The sequence below is a fragment of the Podarcis erhardii genome (genome assembly GCF_964252035.2).
Source record: "Podarcis erhardii genome assembly, chromosome: 10".
Taxonomy (NCBI): Eukaryota; Metazoa; Chordata; class Lepidosauria; order Squamata; family Lacertidae; genus Podarcis; species Podarcis erhardii.
Window position 1 is genome coordinate 17,791,405 of NC_138500.1, and position 18,401 is coordinate 17,809,805.

Sequence of the window (18,401 nt, forward strand, 5' to 3'; positions counted from 1 at the left end):
AGGATTCTTATGCTTTTCATTCACTGTCCTGAGACTTTGGACATAGGAACAGGTTACAAATATAAACAAATTTAAACTGCATATGCAGGATCCCAATGATTTGTTTTAGTATTTCAAAACAGTCAAGAGTAAAAATGCTAAGTATCAGGTAGATCTAAAATTAATCAGTCACGCTACCCATGCTGCTAAAAACAAACACTTGCTCATTTCACTTAGAAAAGCATACAAAAAGACACAGGAACTCTCCTTCCAGGAGCAGTTAGTCTGTACAAGCAACACTAACCTATTAAATAGGACCTCCCCTTGTCAAATACAGTGTTATGTACTACATATTATAGTCCACAATATTCCATTTTCAAGCAGAGAGGAGAAACTAAGTCAAGAAGTAAGCCATCTAAAACAGGAATTGTTATCTGATACTGAAATCTGCAGTAGACTCCTTTATAAAAGTCAATAATGTCTCACAAGCCTACAAATCTCCAGCTAGCATTTATTGATATATCCCTTCCAGCAATTATTATTTTTAAATTGCACCATCCATTATGTTATCCTGGATTCCATTATCTCACTTCTGTAAGCAAGTGAAGTCTGAATAAAGGTACATTCTTTTACTCTCTTACAAAACACACTCTCCAACAAAGCATGCTGCTATTTTAATACATTGCCTAAAGATTTCTCCCTTGTCATCCAGAGTCAAATTTTGGAATAAAGAACCAGACAATTTTGTTTTTTCACTGAAAGTATGCCACTATTAATAGTCTGAAGAGCAAGATGCTTAGAGGTTTTACTACACTGAAGCAGAATATAAATTTTGTTAAGCAAACAAACCTTGGTGCAAGATCCTGGTTGTCTTTCTAATAAGAATGAAATTATCAAGTTCAAAACGGAAATGAAGTTTGTTCTTATACCACTACCATCAGAGTATAAAACACAGCTACTTACCACCAACTTCAGTTTTAGAAACTGAACGACTACTTTACACTTCTAAAGACAACAACAATGCCAAGACTGAAAATAAAACCCAGAGTCAAGCACTAGGGGAAGTAGCCTGCTTTCCGTATCATTCTATAAACTCAATCACAATCGCAATGGCAAGGAAAGCAATACTTTAGACTTTAATTGTGCATTGCAGCTTCTAGTTCGCTTTTTACAAGTCAAATGGATGTGCAAGTTTCCAAAGGCACTTAATTATACTTTCATGCAGAGATTATTAAAGCAGAGCAAGCCACAAGCATGTAAACTGGTGACAAAGCAGAATAACAACTTTTAAGCAAAAATAGTTAGTCATCTCTATTCTTCTCAGATCTCCCACAAGTCCTTTTCAATGTGGATGAAACACTGGAAATTAGGACAAGGTTGACACTTTTAAAGCATAATTATACTACTTCAGTAGTAAAGTCTTACCCAAACTGACTGTTCTTACTCTGCACTTTTCCAAGAGAAGTTTCTGATGCAGCAGACACAGCAAACAGAGGGAGAGTGAACAGAGAAAGGGGAGGGAGTATGCGCACTGCACATCAATTTGTTTGTGCCCTAATACAGCTTCAGGGCAAGCTGTAGAGCTAAGCTGCTGCCAAATTAGAATGAACGTTTTTTGTTTTGACCCAGTGGAAAACATGGAACCTTTCTGTGACTCTTCTGGTTTCCATCAACAATGTCTAGAGAGCAAGCTATGTCTACAAAAATGCTCAGAGCTAGATCTCTGCCTCTTATGATTAAAGAAGTACACTGCTACCTTGAAAATGAATTCAAAGCAAACCAATCTACTGCCTTACAAGAAGAGAAGTAAAGCAAAAGTATATATTCTGCATTGTTCTTATAATCCTTTTCAAGTTCAGTAACCAACAACATTGCATGACTCTGTTTCTTTTAGGTCAGAAGCTATTGCTTACATATGCAAAACTTTATGAGAACTTAGAAACTGCAACTGCATTTTGATTCTTCCTGATATTGAAATTACTACAAAAGCAGACTTAATGCAGATTTCACTGAAGAACGTTACTCGTTACTCACTGCTCACACTCAAAATGTGTGCAACACAACTTCTCATTAGAAAAGGAAAAGCAACATAGAAAAAAATGTCTGGAAACCATCAGAACAATGAAAAGGAGGACATTACCTTTTTAAATGTGCTACATTTAACTTTTATAGTCTTGCAGCATAATCCTATACAGGTCTATTTAGAAACAAGCCCAGCTGAGTTCTATGGGACTTATTCCCAGAACCAATCTTCTTCTTAAAGGTTGCCATTTCTGCAAAAATCCTCCAAATATCAGGAAATCTACTCTTGACTGACGTTCCATTACACAATGATGGCACTGGGTGATGAATCCAATATTAAGATTCTATATATTCAGTTTGTAGTATCTTATTGCTCCAAGTGTGTTCCATGTTGCATGACTATTTTTTACTTCAGTCTAATTATTTTCCTAGTCTACAAAATAGCTCATTCGGTCTGGATTATTTCCACTTACTAAAGCTCCTGAGGTTGTACCGTTTTTGCCACTGCTTCCTCTGTAGAAAGACCTGATGTTTTCACAAAGCTCTAAATCTCTAGAAAGACTATTTGTGACTTTCGTGCAAGGAATTGGGAGACCCTCATGACATACTCTTTAATGATTAATGGAACACAGAGAGTTAAGACACTCTTAACTAATCCATTCCTTGCATCTGCTGGAGTAGATGAATATTTAAGTGATATTAGTCTTTAAACAGCTTTTAAGCTATCTCCTACCCCCCAATACACATTGTTGTTTCTTCTTCCTTGGACAGGTTCACCATGACTGGAAATTTAGGAGGTCTAGCTGAACCTTACACATTGGGATTAAGCAGCTCAGGGGCAGTACCACAGCTAATTCTCCAATTCTGCTGTACTACCATTAGTGAAGACCAGCAAGAACATTTGCTGTGCATTCTGAGCTTCCAAACAGAGCAATTAATTTGAAGTTTCCCTATTCAAGTATTTAAACACGACCAAAAAGCATTGCTTAATGGTAGTACCATGTTTCAGGAAAACTTGAAATACTGCAGTCTCAGTTTCTTAAAACACAAATTTGTTAAACCAAATCAAAATAAGACTAGGTACCAGCCACAAAACTGAAACTTGTGCATAATGACATGAAGATCAAGATCAAAATACCCAAGATCTTACTCTTAACCACAGAGTCGTTAATCATGGCAACTTTTATTCAGTTTAAAAATTATCACCATTTCAATTCTTTCTTCACCTTTCCTGCACCATTTCAAAAATAGCTCTGCCCTGTTGGTTATGCAGCTTCTGTCAGTCCAATTTTATGCCTGGCTAGAGGTGAATAGATAAGTGCATGGTTCATGGAACTGCCAAGTCAACTACAAACAGTCACACAGTGAACATTCCCTCCCTCTTAGACACAGCTAGGCTGATGTGTGTTTTCAGAAGCAACTATGCATTGTGACACGCATGTTTATAAAAGGCTTTACAGAAGTCGTTGAGGTATGGAACACAGTCTTCTGAGGGTACCAAAACATCAAAAGAAACAGGAGGGCACAATGCAAGAAGTTATCTACTGGCCAAAAACAAAAAATCTAAGACATTTCATTAATTCAAGGCCCAAAGCATAACCAGATGTAGGAGTCATTGTTTATTCTGCAGGAAGTGGAAGTCATAAAGGCATAATCTAAACACCAGCTCTTGCACCAGGCAAATATGCAATTTGTACAGTCAAGAAACATATTTATTCTTATGAGAAAATAAGGGCACAAAGGAGATGAGGGCGAGTGGAAAGCCCCTGGTAAAACCACTGTTTGCACCCTCCTAGTACACTTTACAAAATCAAAATATGAAAAATATATAATTTTAAAGGTTATTAGTATGTTTTTGCTATTTAGATTTTCTAACCACTGAACAGCTTTACTTTGAGAATAAAAACAACTTGGGAGTCATTTCACTAATCCCAGATTAATTCTGTTTAAATCTGGCAGTGTTCTATCTCCCAGAGAGGAATAATCTGTATGCTCACTGTGCTCCAGTTCAACTATCAAGTTGTAAGAAACAGATGGGAGGGAGGGGGCCTGGATATTCTTAGAGGGTTTCGTTGTACCTTCAAAACACAATTTTCAAATAACACTTCAAGTAGAACCCATTTTTTCTTAACCCATTTCACACAGGAATCTAGAGAAATACAACTTAAAGCACTCTGAGATATTCAATAAAATTAAAACAAGCTCAATCTAAATGCATAACCTGAATTTGTTCATGACTGTGAGGTAGCTCAAGTCTGCTGCCCCACGAAAACAGAACTAAACTCATATGAAGACCAATGCATTTTAATTAAGATCAATTTAAAAATAATGCTGTTACCTTTGTTCTTGTTCATTATCCTAAATAATATCTATATGTTCTGCTATGGACAAAAAAATCAACACTGCTTTCCTTTGAACAGTTAGTAAATCTTAAATACAACTGTTGTACAGAGAGATGCCCATATCTGTTCATCAACACTGGAGGAAGATACAGTTGGACATTTAACTTCCTTACCCATCCACCTTGCTGGATGATGTAGTCTGCAACATAGTCTTCCAGGTAGGTCACTCCAAAATTCAGCAGTGCCCCAAGTGGTTCTTTGCCCTGTCTTGTCAGTTCCATCAGGAATCGCTGAAGAATCACCAGAGGCACTAAAACCTTGGGAGTAAAGAGTGAAGAAAGGGTAGGTGAGGAAGAGACATGATCAGGAATTGCAGTAGTTTGGAAGAAAATCCTGCCACTGCGCCAAAGAGTGCTAAATACATTTATTGCGTAAGTACTTTAATTTTGCATGCATGGACATGAGATACAAGCATGGTGGGAGGGCAGCTTTGAAGGAGGCAACATTAAGCCCATATAAATATAAATATTAATAATCTTTTTCAAGTACTCAGTTAAGAAAGAGAATACATAGAACACAGAACCCTGGCCAAAAAGCAGATTAGTCAGTGGGTCAATCTAGTCTCAAGAATCAGGCAATGAGTTCTCAACTCATCATTCCCTACCTCTCACTACTTCTTGGGCAGGTAAATGAGTTGCTGCTACTGTTGCAGGGTCTCCACTGTTTAAAATGAACAGGCAGTCAGGATGGTAACAGCAATTTGAAAGGGAGGAGAATAATGGACCTAGGTATCCCTTCTTCAAGTGACCCAACGTAAAGTGGACTGGAAAGTTTTGCTGCTGTGCAACATTATAATCTTCAAACACTCCATACAACACCAAGAAAAACAATTTCAGTATCAGCTTCAAGGACTTTCAAATGCAAAGAATGCATTACTGGCAACAGGGTAACATTCTGTACCTTCTTTAACAGTGACTTTTCAATTAAATCACCACTATCTGATCAAATTTCTGGAATTACCAAGCGATACCACTCTCTATTTTTGACTTTATCCCAAAGAAGAGTCAATACTGATTTATCTTCTCTTGCAAGGTATTCCAATAGACTTGAAAGAAATTAGCTAGCACCTAAAAGGGTATTTTTATGTGAATATCTGTGATGAGAGAAAGTCAATGCTGTCTTGGAATCTTGAAGCTTCAACCCAGAGAGATCCACTTTACTCCAAATAAGCTCCCTAACACGAGTGGTAACTATGGCTCTCTCCCATAGGGCCACCAAGATACTAAGCCCTTTCATTATGGGCTTTTAGCAAGCATAGCACCAAGTGACAGTATCTTTTCCATTCAATCATAAAATAGAATTGGAACAATTAGTACCTGAAATAAATATCTGATGGGCTGAAAAGAATCTATTTGAAAACATTCATTAAAAACTAATTGATGTACTATATGTCTAACCCTTTAAGAACCTGGCAGCTTCTATGAGATTGAAATGTCTATGAATGCTTCACAAGGAAAAAGATGGGCTTATTTCTGTTAACAGAAAACTGGATACAACTGGCTCCTTCTGTGCTATGCATTTAGAGTGAAATAGTCATGCTTTGTTCTCTCTGAATGCATTTGGAATCCATGTCTTCAGGAAAGTTGTCATTCTGTATACATTTACATGGGTGTAACCCCCATAGAATACCCCAGGGCTGACTTCTATGGAAATACACACCATGTTGGACTGTAACCGTGACCTGAAGGATTATAGGGAGAGGAAGGAAACCACAGCAACAACACCAAATGCTTGGCAAAGGGAGATCCATCTGGATATGGGACATGGATAAAGTTGTAAAAGTCTGTGCTGGGGTGGGAAGAAAAATGCTACTGAAAATGCAATTTGAGCACTAATAGAGATACACCCATCAGCCCCACTGCTATACCAATGGAGAACCCTATCCCCTACAAAGGAAAGAATGAAAACCATCTGCATATCTGCCTCCTCCTGCTCAGTCTAAGGTTTGTCTCTCACCCATACACCAAATTTCCTTTTCCTTAATGCAAAATGTCACGTTCAATTTCTGTTGTGGATGCTGTATAAAAGAATTATACAGTACTTACAAAAAATAAAAATCATTCAGATAAAGTGCCTTCCTCACCTTCATCCTGTTCAGTAACAGTAATTATTTCCATTTCCCTGTCATTTAGACATATTTATACAAAAGAAGTTCAGAGCCATAACAGCAGTTTGAGTTTCCTAGGCCAGGTTCCATAGAACCATAAACTAGTTCCATGAGTCCAAAAGTGCTTTCAGGCCCGATTTGTTTCCTTAAACAATAGCTCCCTATATCAAGTGACCTTACAGTGGTGCCCCGCAAGACGAATGCCTCGCAAGACGAAAAACCCACTAGACGAAAGGGTTTTCCGTTTTGGAGGTGCTTCGCAAAACGAATTTCCTATGGGCTTGCTTCGCAAGACGAAAATGTCTTGCGAGTTCCTGCGGGGGTTCCCCCCCTTTTTTTCTAAGCCGCTAAACCGCTTATCAGCTGATCTGCTAAGCCGCTTAACAGCTGATCAGCTAAGCAGCTTATCAGCTGATCAGCTAAGCCGCTTATCAGCTGATCTGCTAAGCCGTTTATCAGCTGATCCGCTAAGCCGCTTATCAGCTGATCCGCTAAGCCGCTAATAGCGCTAATCCGCTAATGGGCTCGCTTCGCAAGACGAAAAAACCGCAAGACAAAGAGACTCGCGGAACGGATTCTTTTCATCTTGCGAGGCACCACTGTATTTTGAAACTCAGGAGAGTTTGTAAGCTACTCTGATGTGTTACGGTTATCAGATGCTGAAAGTGAAAAATTCCACTGGACTAACACCACCCTTTCTGTGAGCCAAAGTATTTCTTTGGATTCCAGCTCTGGTATCAAAAAGTTGTAACTCAGTAGGAAAAGATTTTATCAGAATGAAGTGTTTTTTGTTGTTTTGAAAAAAGAGGAACATTTGCCACCTTCCAACTATAGCTGTTTTACTTCCTGTCAACCTAGAAGACACTCAATAAAAAAATCCAATCAACATTTGGTTTGCAAGAAAGCAAATGACATTTTTAGCTCCGTGAAGGTAAGTTCAAAACTTTTTAAGATTTCTCATGGTGACCTTTGTATTCTCCTTTAGTTTATCAGTTTAGAAACTGTATAGGATGGAAGGGTTCTTAATTCTTTTCATTTCCCTTCAAAATCCTCTGTTAAAGGGCAGGTTTTCAAGAAAAATAGCCACTGGGTAAAAGTGGTAATTCCAATAAAGATTGTTTTCAACACAACCTGTTTTGCAAGCTTTATCTGCATCAGCAATCATATTGTTAGAGTATGTAGTCAAAAAGATGTTACAGAAAAGTCTATAAATTGCAGACACTGCATTTTCTAAAAAGACTGGTAGAGGTATGGTGTGATCACATTTGGAATACTGCGTACAGTTCTGGTCACCTCAAAAAGGATATTGTAGTATTAGAAAAGGTTCAGAAAAGAGCAACCAAAATGATCAAAGGGATGAAGCAACTCCCGTATGAAGAAAGGTTGCAGCATTTTAGGACTTTTTAGTTAGAAAAAAGGTGACTACGGAGTGGTAAGACAGAAGTTTGTACAATTATGCATGGCATGGAGAAAGTGAGTAAAGAAATGTTTTTCTTCTTTTCTCATAACACTAGAATGGACATTGAATAAAGCTGATCAAGAAGAGCAAGGGACCTTATACAGAAGGAAATGTTCCCAAAGTTATGCTGGACCAATGCTGCTTTTCCTAAGAACACCAGCAGCAGACTTGGAGTCAAGAGACAGCCAATAAAGTGCATGGTACACTGGCATCACCCTAAAGTCTGCAAGCAACCATGTTGCAGTGTCAACTTTTTTCAGTGGAAGCCCAACATCAAGAACATGGCTTAAGCTGATCCCAGAGACCCAAAAAGCCATTAAGATGAAAAGCCATTGTTTTTTAGGAAGGAATGTGGCCTAGCCTATCAGATGTAAACAGATAAAGTGCTCCAAGTCACTACTACTATTATTTGAGCTTTCAAAAGTAATTCTGCCTGTAAATCTGTCCTACAAGAGAGACCATGGTCACTCTCTATTCAAAGTAAAGCAAGTTTTGCCAGAAAGTAACTCAGATCCGCTATTATGAAAAGAAATTTGAATAACTAAATTCAGTATGTGCATATATTTGCTTATTTTATTTATTCTGGTTCTAATGATTATGGAAGAAAGTCCTATAAACAAAACTGAGGTATTACCCATCATCACTACCTGAAATGTTGCTTAGCCTCCCCTCTCATGGTGTTTCGCTACATAGATGACACACAATCATACCACCAAATTCTAGCCCTTTACCACCAAAAAGGGCTAGAATTTTGCTTTTTTAAAAAGAGAAAGAGGAGAACCTCCATATACTGACTTTCTGTTTGCTGTGTGACTGCAGAATCATATTAAATATAGTAGTAATGTACCAACTACACTTACTCCTATACTTAAGTGCTAATAAAACCTGGAACATGCAGATGAGGCAGATAAAACAGAGTACTGATTCCTTAAATTGGCACAGGTCTATAATGGATATCTAGTCAATTCAAAGTGAGGGTGATTTGGCAAGTACCTTGCTCCATCCACTGGCATGAGCTGATGCTTCCTGTGTCCTCTCCTTGTATTCCTTGTAAGTTACTGGTCTGTACAAATAAAACCAAACACAAGATTTTATAAAGCAAAGCAAAGGCAAAACAAGAAGGCATAACTTCCTTTTCAACAGTTTCTGCACAGTCTTGAAATGGTAATAGTAACACAGAGAGATATGTCAATTCTAGTAATATTAGATTACAGAGTTGGTGAAATGATTTGTGCATTTTTTGTTGAATCAGCTCATGCAGACAACTGACAAAAAACTTAATACTAGAATGCTACAACTGAACTCCTTGAGGAGTTGCCACCTTAGTACTACTTTTATTGTAGTCAGTGACTTCCATGGGATGGCTGCAATCAGGAAACCTGTTGAGGCACAGCCAAAACCAGAGCCAGTGGTGTCTGAGCAGGTGCTTCCACCGCAACTGCAAGGCCCAATTTCTGTGGGGATGGCTCAGCAAGATATTTGCAGCTGAAGGGGAGAACTGGGTGTCCACTTAGAATGCACTCCCAATTGTTATTTTCAAGTCTGAATTATTCTGTGTCATAAAATGTCAGGTGATTAACAGGTAGGAAAGATCTGGGTCTGGTCTGCTGACTGGATACTAAGATATAGTAACAATTCTTGCTTGCCCACCTACTGAACATGTGACTGAATGCAAAATCTGAGAGAGAGGAGAAACTCCCATTACTGTGTGTATATGTCACAATTCTATGTACACTTACCTGGAAGTAGCCCCACTAAACACATCTAAATAAGCACAGGATCAAGCTGCTTAAACTATGTAAGAGTGATATTACCTTTAAATCACAGTTAAGCTTAAGGATGTTTTAAAAGTAAAACATGCAGTATGCTGGTACATGGAGCAAAAATTGTGGTCAGTTTGTTCTTCCACTGCTTCTGGGAGCTAAGCCATGGTTTGGCATAGTGTTACCTCAAAACCCAGACTCAAGATTTGTCTCTCTCCATACAAACCACAGGCTGAAACCGAATGCTTGTGATTTGTTTGGGAAAAACAAACCATGAACCAGGGTTTGGGTACAACACTAAGCCAAAACATGGTTTAGGCCCCTGCAGTGCAGCAGAAGTGGGGAAGAAGTGAACTGGCCACTATTTTCACCCAGTGCATCACAGCCTAAAGTGACAGGTTAACCAGCTCATCCCAGGTGATTGGAAAGTTTCCATATGTATATCTATATATATCTTTACCTCTCACATGCAGGTGGAGGACAGAAGTGAAATTTTTAGTCCTACATAGGACAAAATTGTTCCAGCACTGGCCCCATGAGATGCTACTGGATATATTTCCTACTGATTGACCCTTGTATGTTGTTTTTCAACAAACAGAACGCTCCATGCTTAGCAGGTTTTCCCCCCTAATCCGCATTTTCCTACTTCTTTCATGAGGATGTCCTGAGCAAGGGTTAAATGCATTTATTGAGTCTATCTTAAGGACAGCTGGTCTGCTACATCTGTCTACTGTACTCAGTACACGAGGGCTGGAAACCTTCATATCACCATGTCCACAATATAAATGACTTACAGTTTCAATAGAAGACTAAATTGCAGATTTTTGAAAGCATCTACATGTTCACAGAACAACCATATGTATGACAATTTAATAACTTTTCCACATCATTTGTTATAGATTTTGATCAATCTGCTAGATAATTAAATTTACCAAATACAGAAGCTTCCACTTGTGCTGCAATTTCTTAACTCAAAGATCTTAAAATAATCAAAACATCAGCGATGAGCTGTGTGTGTAGAACAGCCATCACAAATCTAGCTCCAGAGACAGGTTTTTCACTCACCAGCAGAAACCAAGAACAAACCTTGGTTACAACCCCCAGTTTGTTTGGAGAGAAACAAACCACAAGCCCAGGTTCAGACATAACAAGGTGCCAGACTCTGGCTCATTTCAGTATTAAATTGGGACTGTTGCAAAAAAAAAAAAAAAAGAAAAGAAAAAAATCCCAATGCTGAAAACAAACGCTTTCATACAACTTCAATCAAAGTCTCCATCTTTCTCCAAGCTATTGGGAACCAGTAAGTCATCTGTGGAAGAAGGTATGAATATAGCAAAAGCTATGCAATATAATAATTTAATAATAATTTATTATTTATACCCCACCCATCTGCCAGGGTTTCCCCAGCCACTCCTTGCATGCTGAGTAAAGATGGCTGGGAGACAGAAGTTCATGGCAGGTCTCCCTTCTCTAAGAGGAAGAGTCAGAGGTGTTGTTAAAGGAATTTAGATGAGAAAAGATATATTTATTATTAAGAATAATTCAATGGGGAATACAACAGAATAGGCTAAGAGAAAAAAACTATTAGCATAAATAAGTGAAGGTAGTAAAAAGAACCAGGGAGGAGGGATGAAAACAGCTTGCAGGTTTCAGAGCCGGGGCGGGGGGATAAGATCTAACAAGGAGAAATGACAAGATGGATAAAAATACTATAGAGACACATGCAAGGGTGGGAAGGAAAATATAAAGGAAAAAGCCTTCTCCACTTAGAACCTCTGGATCAGCAAATTCTTCCTAACTTGGGGGTCTGTCACAATACCTCAAGATCAAACATCTGTACTTAAGCTTGAGGAAAGCTGAGCTGTGGAAATCCTTGCCACAAGAAAAATACAGTGGGAAAGAATTTTGTAATTTCCAAATATGTATTAGGTATCTGTAGAAGGTGATGCCAGTAATTGCCTGCTGATTATGCCAAACTCTGCCTCCATCTATCACCATGTTGTGACTGGCTCTGCCTCTGCACCATCTTTTTTGACTGGTGAGGCTCAGTAATTTTCACCCATGTCAAGTGGGCCCCGTGGGGAGAAAGTTGAGAACCCCTGATTTAGGCAAAGCAATCTTAAAGTGTTCCTGTGATTTTCTGTATCTTAACTTAAAATGAACAAAGCCTGGTACTGGTAGAGATGTGTAATGAAGTCAAATTTATACCAAATGTTTGTGACAGTTTTAGAAAAATAATAATTCAAGGAACTGCTTGTATACAGTATCTCAGTACCTTTCAATATTGACTTATGTAAGAAGGGCTTATAAATACTGGCAAAAAGCTCTGTTTCCCTTTTTTGCTCTACAACTGCTTTTCTGAATGGTATGGACTGTCTACACAAGGAGAACTGTCGTAAATAAAGATGTGATAGTTTGTATTATTAACATGAGTGGTTCAACTTTCAGATCAGGCATAGTAGAATATAGAAAGTTTTCTATTGTGTTTTATTTTCAAACTATGAAAAAAGTTGCTTTTCAGACCTGAACTTCTATACATTGCCACTACATGCAGCAGAGTGAGGTAAAAAGTGCTGGCTGTAATCAATATGGCAAAATCCTATGCAGCTTTACAATAAACAGGAACTGCCAAATTTATTAAGCTATTGTGGAATCAATTATCTTATCCCTCTGATACTTGTATTACTAACATAATCAAATGTCAGCACTTTTGTTTTATAATATACCAGCTCTACATATTCATTTGGAATAATTCAATGAAATGACCTACTCCCTATCTCATGTCAACATTGAGGGTCTACCCTGCTATATGTAAAAAAAAAGCAGACTGACTTACATGAAACACGTGTCTGTGCTACCTCAACGCAATTTCTCTATTACTTCCTACTTGTCCCTCTTATTAAAGGCCAGAAGCGCTCCCACTATGAGAATGGGGAAGTAGTTCCAATAGCAGAAGTGCACCCAATATATGTTTGGCAACATCTGGGGTACCTAAAATATAGAGATATCAATATTAGCCCCATGGCATTGTAGTACAGCATCCAGATTTTAAACACTTAGGAGGAAGGACTCTACCCTGACTACTGTCTGATAAGGAAAACATTCGGGCATTTACAGCTATCAGAATAAGCAGTGGCTTTGAAGGAAGCTGTTTTCATTGTAGTGTACTGATGTTCATAAGTTTAAATAATGGGAAATTGTTAGCTCACTTCATATCAAGTGCATAATTAAGGAAGGAAAGTGAATCAGATTTAGAAATAGTTGTGCCAAAATATAGTCACATAATCAATATTACTGTATTTGTGAGAATTTTAAGAGCAAGTACCTTCCCTGCTGAGCAAAGCAAATGAGAACTCACTTGCTAAGTAGGGTCTCTAATGCCTTTTGAAGAGGTTCTTTCAATTCTTGGAATACTTTCTCTCCCAGATGAGCTAAGCAATCTTCTATTGAAGTCTCTGGGTTGGCAGGACTGAATACTGGAGATGTGTGGCAGTCAAAGCCTGTGCTGGTAAAAGCTGGGGGGGGGGGGGGAGAGAGATTTCATACTGTTAGTGAGATTGAAATAGTAGGTCATACTTGGAGCAGATCCACTGAAATCAATTGACTAACTTAATCAGTCATGACTAACTTAAGTCAACTGATTTCACTGGGTCTGCTCCAAATATGACTTAGCTGGTTAAGAACATAAGAGGCCAATTGTCCATCTAGTCCAGCATCCTGTTCTCAGAGTGGCCAACTAAATGCCTGTGTGAAACCTACAAGCAGAATTCAAAAACAAAAGGACTCTTGCCCTTCTGCTTTTCAGCAATTGGTAACTAGTACAATCTTACATTGTACCAGAGTGCCAATTAATAAGGTATATAACCCAAGATGTGTGCAGAGGAGGGCAATCGAGATGATCAAGGGTTTGGAAACCAAGCTTTATGAAAACGTTTGAGGGAGTTGGGTATATTTAGCCTGCAAGAGAGGAGACTGAGATAGCCATCTTCAAATATCTAAAGAGCTATCACATGGCTGATGGTGCAAGCTTATTTTCTTCTGCTCTGGAGGAGAGGGCCCATGCTAATGGATCAAGCTACAAGGAGATTCCGACTAAGTGCCGTTAAGACAGTGGAACAGACTCCCTCAGGAGGTGATGGCCTCTACTTCTTTGAAGGTTTTTAAGCAGATGTTAGATGGCCATCTGTCATGGCTGCTTTAGCTGACATTCCTGCATTGTAAGCAGTTGGACTAAATTACCCTTGGGGGTCCCCTCCAACTCTACAGTTCTGCGATCCTATGATTAATATGTAGATGAGCCAAATATATCCCACTGCAATCACCAGGGCTTAAAAGTACATATTTATGATGTGCATAGCTCTTTTCAATATAATAATTATCAGGCTGGTGTAAAACAAAACATAAAATCATAGATTTACTTAACTTGGCTGAACAATATTTAAATCAAGAATGAAGATCCTGCATCTCTCCAAATGCTTTTGGACCCCCAAATCTCTTTAGTCCCACCTGGTATGGCCAGTAGTAAGGGATGATGAGATTGTAGTCCAACAACTGAAATAAGATCCCCACCCTTGCCTTTAGTGTATGATTAAAATTACAAATGCTGAGGTTAGAGAGAGGAATGCCCTAATACCCTTCCTGGTGGGACAGAAAATATAAAACAAACATTTCTAAGGTAAAATTTGCACTTAAGCATACAGAACTAATAAAAATAACTATTCTGTAATTTTGCACGAACATAATTATGTCTCATCTAAGGCAGCTATTGCAAAAAGAAAATAAAACTTCAATAGCAATCTTACTTGAAGTTGGAACTGTGTATTTATTACATTGGGTTATAATACATCTTTCTGAAGAACCTTCACTAATCTTTAACTGCATTTTCTCTTTGAAAATACAGCTGTTTTCACTTACAGTTTGAAATGTGTGTTACATTGGCTTATAATACATAATTCTCAAAAACATGAATTAATATTCCCTCTGAAAATATGGCTGTAGGAAAATTATAATTCTTGGAACATAACAACATAAGCAACCAAGAAAATAAGTTCACCAACTTGCACAGACCTTCCAAAATTTCTTCATCAAGACGTTTCAATTCCTCCTCAATTTCTGCTTTAAGTTTCTCCAGGACTTCCTTATCTAAAGCTTGTGAGACCGCAGATGGATCAGTCACTGAACCAAGCAAAAAAATTCAGCTAAAAAGGTAGATTCTTAGGATATGCATATAATGGCAGAAGAGCAACAAATATTCATCAATTACAAACACTTGCAGTTCTATCAAAGCAAAATAACTTCAGTTCACTATAAAAATAAGTAGGAATTAGTGTTTATGGCACAAGAGCATCCAGGTCAATTTCTCACACAACCAATCATTTCTAGTGAGGAAAAAAATTCCCTAAGAAAAATAAACAAGGTTGCAATCCCATGCGCATTTAGCTAAGGCCCCCTCAGCATGGCAAATGAAAAGGGATGACAGAGTTGTGTTCAATGGGACTTACTTCTAAGTAGACATGTATATTAGTGCTATAAATTTGTATTTATGAAAGTGGAAGAAATTTAATAAAGAAAATGACTTTTCCCAACAAATATATGACATGCCAAATTGATGAAGTTCTAATCTCCCCAGCAGTATAAATTGCTGAGAGTGTTTCAACAGAAAGGCAGAAACACCCAAACATTAGTGATCCAGCATTACAAAACGTTAACACAGTCTCCTTGAAATGTAAGAATCTACTTTGTTCTAAACAGTAAAATCTATTGAAAGAAAGTTGTCTTCTAATTCTGGAGATGTTTTCCTATACTTAGTGGCCTTGTTTGCATTTAACTATGGTTTAAACTGTGGCTTATTTTAATGTCCACACCAAGCAAAAATGTTTGCAGGTCATTTGTTTAATTATTTCAGAGCTCCACTTTAAGTTAATACATGAAAAATGTTTTTCTTTCATTTTTATGGATGCTGGAGTTTTTGCTACTAGACTCACAAAACAAATAGTTTAATCAGACAAATAAAACTGTATGCACTCACTCCCTCTTCACTAGAGAAACCCAGATACTTAAGTGTGTCTTTATTTGAATACCATATTCTTCTAACAGATTTTAATATTGATATTACGGAATTTAGATGGCCTCTAATGAGCTTCTCTTCCCATTTCCAGAAATGACTTTGTGGAATGTGACAGGAGAATTAGTATAGCACACACGCTACCACAGGGACAGATTCACTTGCTCAATTTATATGCCAAGAGTCAACCAAACTGACAAATCATGTGATGCTTAAGGGGCAACCTTCCGGGACAACACATCCCTTCTCCCCGCTCCTATAAGTATACCATGCCATTATATTTGTCCTTCAAGAAGAAATACATTTCCCCCTGAAAATGGAAGTTTTCTAACAGCCACATCTCATTTTACCCACTTGAAATTTTTTATTCTATTAACTCTTTTTGCCACAGTTTTAGAAATGTTACTCCCCTCTTCCTAAAAAAATGGAGATGGAAAATTGGAGAAATAAATGGAGATGGAAGAATGGAGAAATAAAAAGTGCTGACTGCTCTCCAGGGCACTTAATTAGTTGCTGCTAGGGAGAGGAACTTCGTTCCAACTCAAACAATGACAGCAGTGACAAGAGCAGTAAGTAGAATCAATTATACCACACTTATCTGATCACATCAACTTGCAATTTCTGCTGTACTTGCACAAACAATGTATGAAAAAGCATAAACACCCCCGTGAACAACCACCAAAATGTCCTGTGTCCAAATGATGATATAGGATAGGATGAGACAAAAATGATTCCTAGATGTTGTTAGTGAAGTGCCTCTGGAGTTCTGACCTGGAGGTAAGTAGGCTTCTATCAGAAGTACCAGAATTATAAAATCACATTAAAGAAAGAGTTTTGTCTGGAAAGCAGAGAAACTTACTTGGACAGTTTAACTAGTTGTATAATACCTCCCATCAGGAAAGACTGAATTACAGTTACATAAAGAAAACTCAAATCTAGACTTCTCAGTTAAGGCTTGCCCTGCCCAAATGAGAAGGAATCCATTGAGAAGAGCACCTGTTTCCCACAGAACTTGAGTGATGGTGATCACACATGGCAAGCTGTCATACTTGATAAGAAACCATGCTGAAAAAATGACAATGAATTTCAATCCTTTAAAGTACACAGGAGTACTATTTAGATACCTAATGTTGTATCCTCAGTGCTTTCACATTCAACCATTCAGTATTGCTAATGAATAAAAAACAGCCACTATTCAGAGGCTCTAAAGGAGACAATACAGCAAATATTAACTGATTTTGATATTGACTTGACAGACAACAACAGGAAACCTGTCTAATTCCCGACACTATTTAACTAAGTTATTCATAAGTAGAAAAGTAGTTTTATCCTTCTCTTTATTTCCACAGCTCTTTGTAAATAATCAGAATAAAACAATTTAAATGTCTGCCCCTTCCAGAGAAACAAAGTACAATATATTGTTCTCAAGTGATGATTTCTGGCTGGTCCAAAAGCAACACTGCCAGACTGTACAGGAAGCAAAATTCAGCTGTACTTTGTGGGCAGGGAAGGGAAGACACTGATGGTTTCTCAGAACAGTTCTCCTAAGCTCCATGGACTGCAAATTACTGCGTTCTTGTTATTAGTGGTTCTGACAAGTACATTACGGGAAGGAATCTCAGTGGTAATCTGTAAAACAATGTGCCCCATTTCAACGGTATACAGTACTGTGAATAAAGCACAAAAGAGAATCATTTTCCTCTTATAGGATGGTAGTGCATACTAATTTAAATAAAATATTTTCTTTACTAGATATAATATTGAATTGGAATAATACTGAATTTCCAGTGGTAATACAAAACCCCTTAATAGAACTGGGGAGTTCAAAACAAAGGCCACTAAAATCAGGAACCCAAAACTGAATCCAGATTGAGACAAGATGTTGATGATTGGATATCTAAGGAACACTGGCTTTTGCCAGACTACACCAGCCCAAATCACACACTACATCTGAAGAATCAGGTTCACAATTCGATAGTACTCCTAAATTAATATTGCCTTGCTCCCCTATGACTTTGTCAAAAAATCAAAGCGGATGCCAAAATGAATGAGTGTTTTGAGAGGCAAATGAAACAATGGGGGGAGGGGGGAAACTGGCTGTAAGGTGGATGTAATCAGTGCTGTATACAAACATTAGTACAGTGGAACCTCGGTTGTCTAACATAATCCGTTCCAGAAGAGTGTTCGACTTCCAAAACATGTGACAACTGAGGCTCAATGAGCTGTCGGAGAATTCAATTGAAAAAATAGAGAAACGAGCCTTGGCAGCCATTTGACTTCCGAGGTGCGTTCGAAAATGAAAGCATTCACTTCCAGGTTTTTGGTGTTTGGCTTCTGAAATGTTCAGCAGCTGAGATGTTTGAAAACCGAGGTTTGACTGTATTTGTAAAAGGTTAGAGAGGGAAAATATATTTTATCAAATTGAAGATGCAGAAAATCAACACTTGAACATTGAATTGGCAATGTTATAGTTACCTCAGAGAAACCTACTTATGTTTCAATTGCAGCCATTTCTTTGTGGCGCTGACTAGGGCAAACCTACTGTTCAAGCTGTTTTCCCCCACTGAATCTAAAATGCCCTGAAAATTTTATTACAGGGTAGAAT

General features: G+C 38.0%; 1 protein-coding gene across 4 annotated transcripts in view; it reads right to left on the minus strand.

Annotated features, from left to right (window-relative positions):
• BCL2L13 (BCL2 like 13) overlaps positions 1–18,401 on the minus strand; it is a 34,598-nt gene that overhangs the window by 9,095 nt on the left and 7,102 nt on the right. For 3 of the 4 annotated variants that reach the window (XM_081880061.1, XM_081880062.1, XM_081880063.1), the window contains exons 3-6: positions 14,800–14,907; positions 13,091–13,247; positions 8,963–9,032; positions 4,517–4,660 (exon numbers count right to left, since the gene is read on the minus strand). In XM_081880061.1, the coding sequence (XP_081736187.1) occupies positions 4,517–4,660; positions 8,963–9,032; positions 13,091–13,247; positions 14,800–14,907 (479 nt within the window). Of the gene's footprint in view, positions 1–1,404; positions 4,080–4,516; positions 4,661–8,962; positions 9,033–13,090; positions 13,248–14,799; positions 14,908–18,401 lie in introns of all 4 variants that reach the window. The other variant, XR_014160978.1, reaches the window with a different exon arrangement.